The following is a 10,051-nucleotide window of genomic DNA, read 5'->3' on the forward strand; positions in this document are numbered from 1 at the left end:
TCTTCTGCACCCTGAGCTATCTCCCTGTGCATAAGCAGCCCTTCCTTCTCCCATGATTGTTCTCTCCAGGGCGTGTGTCTACTTTATCTATCCATTATTTTCAGCAAGGGCTAGTTTCTTTTGTGTTGTATCAATATTACCTCTTCTGTGATGGTTTTTAGTATTCTTCAGTGCTTCTTTCCTGAGCTCTGCCACTGCCATCTTTTCCAGTTGTCTCATCATCTCTTCTTTGAATTATGTAGCATCTTTGCTTTGATCTATTTTTTAAAATTCATTAAGCCCTCTGAGTTCTTTGTTGTGATTAATATCTACCTCATACTTTTTTTTTTTTCCTGGTGTCTTTGATCTGCCATTTGTTTTTCTTGTTCCCTGCCTTCCTCCCCCACTTTTATGGTATTATATTTATATGGGTCTGGTGCTGTTTCTATTTTATTATAACTCCCATTTAAATAAAGTGAGTTCTTCTTGGACCAGCTCTTTGCTGGAGTTTTGTACCGAGAAGGGACCAGAGTAGAATCCCAGACTGGCAGGAAGTCTCTTTGGTTTATGGCTAAGCTCCTTATAAACAAGGGTTTTATGTCAGTGTGTGACACTTTTTCCTCTTCCTAGAAGATGGAACTTGGGAGCTGCAGGACTGCAAAGATGCATGTCTGTGTGTGTTTCCCTAGTCGGCCCATATTCCCTGCTTGCCTTTGATGCCAGGGAAGTCCCAGAGCCAATATAACCATCTTGATGTAAAGAAGGCTCTGTTGGTTCCACCCTCAAGCTGCACCACTTTTATATTTTTGAGAACTCTTAGCTCTGCCAGCTCTCTCTGAGACCCGCGGCCACAGGTGTCTGTTGGGTTAACCTTCTGTATGTTCTCAGTACTCACCATTTCTGCATAGACTGATGTAATGTAATGGCTTCCTACTCTAATCACCTTTGCCAGAGGGCTTTCTCTGGCCACTGGAGTGCTCAGCCCAGAAACACTGGGGAGCCAATAACTGCAGGAGCATAATTAACCAATGGAACAGTGCTGAGGCATGCTTTATGTGCTCCTCCTTAGATCCCCAGAAGGTTGGAACCCCAATTGCCCACAAGGGTGTCAGGCTCATTAATGTGCCTTCTGTAAAAACAAAACAAAACAAAACAAAACAAAACAAAAAACCTGTTTTTAATCCGTAAAATGATTGGATAATTTTTCTCCTTAGCTATGAAAATGCTGATGGTTGTATAACATGGTAAGTGTGATCATTGCCACTGGATTGTACACTTGAAAATGGTTAAAATGGAAAATTTTATGCTGTATATATTTTACCACAACTAAAAAAATAGACTAAAAAATTAGTCTCTTTGACCTTCTGTTTCTATTGTGGTCACTCTGGTAAATTATGTTTTCCTAGAAAGTTATTCATAAAAATCTTAGGAATTAAATGTTGACAACTAATTAAAAAATCCATAAAACCAAAAAAACAAAACTCACTGCCATCAAGGCAGATCCGACTTATAGCGACCCCTCCTTGGGTTTCTGAGGTGGTATCACAACTGTAAGTAGATTGGTCAACCTTCCTTCCGAGGAGTGGCTGATGGTAACCCACCAGCCTTCTGGTTAGCAGTCAAATGCCTTAGGCAGTACACCACCAGAGCTCCCCAAAACTCTATAGGCTGTTAAAACATGACATTAAACTCAGTAGAACTGTGGACCAATAGTTTTGCAACCACTGATTGATTATAGTTAAAGAATTTTGGACTGGAAGAGGCCATATAGATCGTATACTGGGGGATTGATTGCACACTCAGATGCTTACAGGTGCCTGGCAGGTTACATAATTGTGTGAGTAATATAAGTGGTGAAGATTGGTGAGTTGGAGAGCCTGCTTCCCAGTTAAAGACAGATTAATTTTTAACAGTATTTTAACCAGAGCAGTATGTGTGGGTCAGATAAAACAGTCTGCAAGCTTAGTTTGGCCCAGGGGTAGCTAGTTCATGGCCTCTCACAGTCTCCCTCAGTTCCTGACACACCCCTGAGCATCTCACATTCTAGCCACAGTTCCTGCTCCCTGAGCATGCCTTGCCATTCTTTATATGTCTTTCTTTTTTTTTTTTCTTTTTTAAATTGTGATTTGGGTATAAGTTTACAGAGCAAATTCATTTTCCATTGAACAATTCATAACATTTTTTTCCCCATGACATTGATTGCAATCCCCATAAAGTATCAGAACATAATGTATATTTTCTTCATATATCTTTCATAGCTTTATCATAGAGAGCCTTTCTCTTATGAATGCATAAATATTTTCTCTTCCCCACCATATGATGAATTCCCTGTGAGCAGAGACCATTTCTTGTGCAACTTTTTATGCTTTGTACATAATTGGAACTCTATAAACTTTTGTGGCATAACCTTTATAATATGAAAGCAATAAGGATCTTCCCATCTTGAAAAGAAATTATTTGTGGAATTGAATTTCATTCCATTTATACAGGAGGAAAATGACCCAAAGTGATTGAGTGACTTGCCCAAGATCACATAGGAGTAGAATCAGTTTCTATTCTAGTTTTCTTTCTGGCATCCTACCTTATAACAGTTTCCATTATATAATTAGGAACTGGAACAGAAATGGAACTTTCTTAAATTCTAGAACTGACTTTAATATCTGACTTGAATACCCAGCCTGCCTCATAGCAGACGACTTAATTTAGATATCTTCAGGTAAATTGAGATCCATGACAGTGATTTTGAGAGGATGTGATTTCAGCTTATTGATATACCTCAGACCAGTTCAAAGTGTGGAGAGCTTTTCTCTGCCTTTTCCTCCCCAACACTGATCTAATTCCCAGGGAAATTATATGGCCACAGCTGGCAAGAGGTAAAGTTGGGAGTGTCCACTTTTGGGTCTCCTCAGATGTACTTATTGGATTCCTCTGATGTCTCTGTTAGTCTGGATTCTCTCCTTGTCATTCTTGGCTTTTTGGATAACTCAGAGGACTGATAGGAACACTGCTCCTGTCCACTGCCATCTCCCACAATCTTTCTTGCATTTCCCCCGCCTAGTAGTATCTCTTGGATGCCCCCTAAATGTCTGTAAGAGATCATATAGTATTTCCTTCCTCAGGATGAGGACATTTACAGATATTTTTAAACCCACTCACAAGCCCCAGGTTAAATTTAGGATATATATTGATGTATGTTAGTTTAGGATATATATTGATATATGTTCCATTCTCCTGAATTTTGCAGATTGAGAAATCAAGACACAAAAAGGCAAAGGATTATTACAAACTCAGAAATTGTGTAAGTAGTTCCATAGGATGGAATTATTTTTTTTCCTTTGTAATAATTGTTTGGTTAATAATAATTGTTAGTTTTATTCCTCTGGCTAAGAGATCTAGAGGTAATTTAAAGTTCATATTTATATTTATATTTTTTATAGTGCTTTCATCAAGACTTATGTACCCCCATTGCCCTTATAAATTGATTGCAAATTATTTGATTGAGCCTTGCTTATTAAAAAAATCTCTGTGTGTGTGTGACACAAGTATTATGTTCGTTAAAGAATATATGAGGGTTTGTTGTACTAGTCTTTGTTTCTGTTAGAAGTATTTTATAATTAAAACAAAGCAAAAGTTAAAATTCACCAAACAACAACAACAAAGCCCCAACTTGATACCATACAGAAATTAGCATGGTTTAGTTTTTGCTATATGTATGTTCATAAACACACACATACACGCACACATACTTCTGTAGGAAATCCTCTTGTATTTGTTTTCTCAGGACTAGGACTGTGGTGAGAAGAGCAAAAACTCCACACTGCTTCTCTCTTTCTAAAACTTTCTCTGTCTCTCCCTGAGTTCTTTACATCTCTTTTCTGGTTAAAGGGGAAAAAATAGTTCTGTCTTCCCCAGGAGTTGTGTTCTGTGAACTTAGTAATTCATAGCCTGAGTCTTTCCTCCCATCTGGGCAGTTATCCTCACTGCCATCAGCTGGACATTGGTCCTCACTGCCAACAGTGCATTTCTCCTTAGCCTTCAGTAAGGCAGGGTTGGCAGATACACCTAGCTGGACAGGAATGACTTGTTGGACAACATTTTATTTTATTTTTTTACTGAGGACCATGGTGCAAGAGCAAATTAAGCTTTTATCAATCACCATCATTAATCTAGCAAAAAATACTTTCAACCTTATATTTTTCTCTAATTTGAGAAGGACTTCAGAGTCACTGAGTTCCAGTCAAAAATTCCTTTCCACGTCGGGTGGAAAAGAATTTAGTTGAAATCTTGTGATTCTGAGTTTTCCTGATTATCCCAATTTAACAAGACTTATAGGCTATGCCATGTACTCATATGCCAGGGCCTTTCCTCCAAATTCTAAGCCTCTCTGTGGTCCCCAGGCTGAGGTGTTAGATGCCACTGCCCCCAGCCCAGAAACCTCCTACTTTGTTTAACACAACCCATGACCCTGGGTCATTTAACCACTTTGAGACTCCATGTCCTTATGTATGGAGTAGATATAAGATCTCTCATTGGGTGAGGATTAAGTAAACTCATGCCTATGAGTGCTTAATAAATGTTAGATTCACAGATTCCAATTCCTGCCCACTGCTCCTCCTGCTTCCAGAATCCTTCATTGTGACATAAGTAGATGCTGAGAAGGAGAATGTCTCAGAACACGGCTTTTAGCAGCTGTTGGTAGGAGATGAGGAGTGGAGAGGACCTCTTACCTTGCCACTGAGGAATGCTATTTGTTTCTAGTATAACTGGATTCTTAGGGAAGGATATGTAGTCATTCCTTTTAAAGACAAAGGAACCGTTTGGCAACTCAGGAACTATGAGGAGACATACGGTAGCTCATGCCTGGCAGCTCCTAAGGAGGGAAATGGTGAGTAGTGTCTGATCTGAGTATCTAGTGCTGCTGTAACAGAAATATCACAAGTGGAGAAATTTACTTTCTCAGTTTAGGAAGCTAGAATTCCAGATTCAGGGCACCAAGGTCAAGGTAAGGCTTTCTGTCTCGGCCAGCTCTGGGGAAAGATCCTTGTCATCAATTTTCCCCTGAGTCTAGGAGTTTTTCAGTGCAGTGACCCTGGGTCCAAATGATGTGCTCTACTCCTAGCACATCTTTCTTGGTGGTCGGAGGCCCGTCTCTCTCTCTCTGTCCACTTCTGTCAGCTTTTATCTCTTACAGGGTGGTGAAGGGCAGTGACTTAAGATACTTCGCACCCTAATCCTACCTCATTAACATAATAAACATAACCTAATCCTCATTAACATGAACTAATTCAGCCTTATGAACATAATGGACAGCTTGCTCCCAAATGAGACCAGAACCACATAAAAGCTAGGATTTACAACATATCACAAAATGGAGGACAACCACTGGGAATCATGGCCTAGCCAAGGTGGCATGTTTTGGGGGGACATAATTCAATCCATGACAAGTAGTATCAAGGGTCCTGGGAGGAAAGAGCAGAAGACTGAGCAGACAGGTATTTGGGGGAAGGAAGAAGCAGTGTAGGAGAGCACGTCAGACAAATGATGGACACACACACACACACACACTCTGTACCTTTTGGAGTCCAGCATGGCACAAAGGAAAGAGTAACAGACTAGACTTCAGAAGAACTAGATTCTAACTCCTGCCCTGCTGCTTACTTCATCTTGGACACTGGGCAATCATATGCTACATCTGAGTCCCTGATTCCTATTCTCTACCCAGCCTTCCTGTTATCATGAGGTCCAAAAATAGCACCAGGGCAGCGGGGGAGAGCAGTGTTTAAGCTTATTGGCTCTGAAGCTGGAATGCTTGAGTTCAAATCCCTTTCACTTATTAGTTGTATGACCAGATAAATTACTTGATTTTCTACGCTTTTGTTTTCTGCTCTGCAAAAGGGTGATACCACTACTACTACTTATGGAATACATCTATTGTTGTGGCTTAAATGAGTTAATATATATAAAGGGTTTAGAATAGTATCTGACAATAGTAAATTATATGCAGTAAGCATTTCAAGAAAGTACTTTCCCCGATTTCTTTTAGATACATGATTTTAAAAGAAATAAAACATTACAGTTAAAGGTAAATCTCCTTGTCATCTCATGCCTATCTCTTTCACCTCAGTAGTAATCACTTTCCTGAGGTTGGTGTGTACTCTTCCTATCTATATTTTTATATTTTATTACATATGCACATAGACTTTGGTCTACATTCTGACAGAACATGGGGATACTGTATGGTTTAAAATTAGGGAGAGTGTGCATCAGGGATATATCTTTTCACCATATTTATTCAATCTGTATGCTGAGCAAATAATCTGAGAGGCTGGACTATATGAAGAAGGATGTGGCTTCAGGATTGGAGGAAGACTCATTAACAACCTGCTATATTCATATGACACAACCTTGTTTGCTGAAAGTGAAGATGACTTGAAGCACTTACTGATGAAGATCAAAGACTGCAGTCCTCAGTATGAATTATACCTCAATAAACAAAAAAGAAAACAAAAATCCTCACAACTGGACCAATAAGCAACATCACAATAAATGGAGAAAAGATTGAAGTTGTCAGGAATTTCATTTTACTTGTATCCATAATCAACACCCAGGGAAGCAGCAGTCAAAGACTCAAATGTTGTATTGCACTGGGCAAATACGCCGTTTGAACCTCCAGTCTTCTGGTTAGCAGTCAAATGCCTTAGGCACTATGCCACCAGAGATCCTTTGAAAGTGTTAAGAAGCAAAGAAGTTACTTTGAAGACTAAGGTGTGTCTGATCCAAGCCATGGTATTTTCAGTTGCCTCATATGTATATGAAAGCTGGATGATGAATAAGGAAGACCAAAGAAGAGCTAATGCCTTGAATTGTAGTGTTGGTGAAATACTGACTGCCAGAAGAACAAATCTGCCCTGGAAGAAGTGCAGCCTGAATGCTTCTTGGAAGTTAGAATGACCAGACTTTGTCTCACCTACTTTGGTCATGTTGTCAGAAGAGACCATTCCCTGGAAAAGGATATCATGCTTGGTAAAGTGAAGGGTCAGCCAAAAAGGGGAAGACCTCAATGAGGTGGATTGATGCAGTGGCTGCAATGATGAGCTCAGGCGTAGCAACACTTGTCAGGATGGCGCAGGACTGGGCAGTATTTCTTTCTGCTGTGCATAGGGTCACTATGAGTCGGAGCTAAATCGACAGCACCAAACAACAATATTACATATGCATATCCATAAAGAACATATAGTATGTGGTACTTCTGAAAACTGGCATCATATTTCACCTTTTTCTCCCACTCAACATTAAATTTGAGCTTTATCCACTTTGACAAACACAGATCTCATACTGTGTTCAATCCTGTGACCCACATAGTCACGTCTTGATCCCATTCCCTATTTTTGAACACTTCAATTTTTCTCAGCTTTTCAGTGTTACAAACAAAGTTGCCATGCTCATCCTCATGGCTATCTCCTTGTGCAATATGTGTGAGTGTTTCTTTAACATGTATACATAAAGTGTATACAACTCCTTGATTGTAAAGTATGCTTTTTCAGTTGCCAACCAGGGTGATGCAATATCCATGGGTGATACAAATGGTTAATGCCTCAGCTGCTAACTGAAAACCAAAAAAAAAAAAAAAAACCAAACTCACTGCCGTCAATTTGATTTTGACTCATACCGACCCTTCCTTGGGTTTCTGAGGCAGTATCTCTACGAAGTAGATTGCCCGACCTTCCTGCTGAGGTGTGGCCAGTGGCTTTGAACCACTAGCCTTCTGGTTAGCAGTCAAGTGCCTTAGGCACTGCGCTACCAGAGTTCCCAACTGAAATGATGGAGATTTGACTCCACCCAGAGGTGCCTCAGAAGAAAGTACTAACTATCTACTTCCAAAAATCACCCCTTGAAAACCCTATAGAACTTAACAACAAAAAGACAACCTAAACATAAAATGGGCAAAGGACTTTAATAGACATTTCACCAAAGAAGACATTCAAATCTGAGGCCACCAAACACATGAAAAGATGCTCAGCATCCTTAGCTGTCAGAGAGATGCAATTCAAGAATGGGAGGAGCTTTGGTGGCGTGGGGCCTAAGGCATTTGCCTGCTAAGCAGAAGGTTTGTGGTTCAAACCCATCACCTGCTCCACAGAAGGAAGATGGGGCAATCTACTTCTATAAAGATTTACTGCCTTGGGGGTCGCTATGAGTCAAAATCAATTCAATGACAGTGAGTGTTTTTTTTTTTTTTTTAGGATGGCTGAGATTTAATAAATAAAAAATAGAGAGGATATAGGGAAATTGGAACCCTTATCCATCGGTGGGAATGCAAAATGGTACAGCTGCTGTGGGAAATAGTGTAGTAGTTCCTCAAAAAATGAAAAATACAACTACCATGTTGCTGTTGTGTTGGTTCTGACTCATAGTGACTCTGTGTACAACAGAACAAAACACTGCCTGGTCCTGAATCATCCTCACAATCATTGCTGTGCTTGAGTCCATCATTGCAGCCACTGTGTTAATCTGTCTTGCTGAGAGTCTTCCCCTTTTTCACTGACCCTCTAGCATGATATCCTTATCCAGGGACTGATCCCTTCTGATAACATGACCAAAGTGTAAAAGAGCAAGTCTAGCTATTCTTGATTCTAAGGAATACTCTGGCTGTACTTCTTTTAAGACATATTTGCTCATACTCTGGCAGTCATGGTGTTTTCAATATTCTTCACTAACACCACAATTCAAATGCAGCAATTCTTCCTCAGTCTTCCTTATTCATTGTCCGAAACTACCATATGACCCAACAATTTCACTCTTGGTTATATGCTCAAAAAACTTGAAAGCAGAAACTCAGAGACTTTTATACCAGTGTTCATTGCAGCACTACTCACAATAGCTAGAAGGTGGAAACAACTTAAATGCCCATCAGCAGATGAATGGATGCACAAAATGTGGTACATACATCCAATGGAATACTACTCAGCCTGTAGGAGAAATGAAGTCTTGATACATGCTACAATATGGAAGGAGCTGGAAGATACTATGCTGAGTGAAATAAGTCAATCAAAAAAAGGACAAATACTGTATAATTTCACTTATATAAAAATACAAGAAAAGACATACGTATAGAGACCAAAGTTTATTAGTGGTTACTAGGGGCAAGACGGCAGGGGAAAGGGGGAAGGGGAGGTTAACAGGGATGGAAATACTAAATTGATTAAGTGTAGGGTTGCACATCTGATTATTGTAGTTGCTGTTAACAAATTATACACCTGTAGACACTATGAAAAAACACATAACAAAATGACAGCAACCAACTCATACTTGTTGATAATTACACTGAATGTTAATGGATGAAATGTACCACTCAAGAGATAGAGAGTTGCAGATTGGATTAGAAAACAAAACCCATCAATATGGTGTCTACAAGAGACACACCTTTTATCCAAGAACATGTATAGGGTTGGCAGACAATGGTACTATAAGTTTATGTGAATGATCAGAATTCCGAGGTGTATAGTAGAGCTGACAAGGGGCAAGGTTGTGGTCACTGCTTAGTCATAGCCAGCTACCCAGAGGGACTGAATGGTTGAACCTGTGGGCTTGGGGCCATAGTCTCAGGGGACATGAAGCTCAATTGGCATAACATACTATACAAAACATTGTTCCACCTCCTACTTTGGTGAGTAGTGACTGGAATCTTTAAAGCTAGCAAGCTGCCATCTAGATGCAATGATGGGTCTCTCCTCATCCAGAGCAAAGAAGAATGAAGAAAACCAAAAAGTCATGGAAAAAATTAGTCCTAGTGACTGGTACACCATCCGATTTGCAGCCTATATGATTATGACACCAGAAGAACTAGATGGTGCCCAGCTACCACTGTAATCCACTTGGAAGGGGATCTTTGTAGGAGATCTTTGATAGAGAGGCTACCAATGTCAACCACTTGGAAGGGGATCTATGTAGGAGATCCTAGATAGAGAGGGAGAACAATGTGGACAAAACTCAAAATCATTTAGAGAAAAAAAAAAAGGTGGGGACCAGGTTTGCTGGTCCAATAGAGCCTGGTGGAACCACTGAGACTATG

At 39.9% G+C, this 10,051-nt stretch overlaps 1 protein-coding gene across 1 annotated transcript in view; it reads left to right on the forward strand.

Annotated features, from left to right (window-relative positions):
- CNBD2 (cyclic nucleotide binding domain containing 2) overlaps positions 1–10,051 on the forward strand; it is a 111,260-nt gene that overhangs the window by 27,356 nt on the left and 73,853 nt on the right. Inside the window, exon 2 of the mRNA XM_042783604.1 lies at positions 3,224–3,277. Within this exon, the coding sequence (XP_042639538.1) occupies positions 3,224–3,277 (54 nt within the window). The remainder of the gene's footprint in view (positions 1–3,223; positions 3,278–10,051) is intronic.

The sequence above is a fragment of the Orycteropus afer genome, unplaced genomic scaffold (assembly GCF_000298275.1).
Source record: "Orycteropus afer afer isolate SDZICR_OR568_19922 unplaced genomic scaffold, OryAfe1.0 scaffold00020, whole genome shotgun sequence".
Classification (NCBI taxonomy): domain Eukaryota; kingdom Metazoa; phylum Chordata; class Mammalia; order Tubulidentata; family Orycteropodidae; genus Orycteropus; species Orycteropus afer.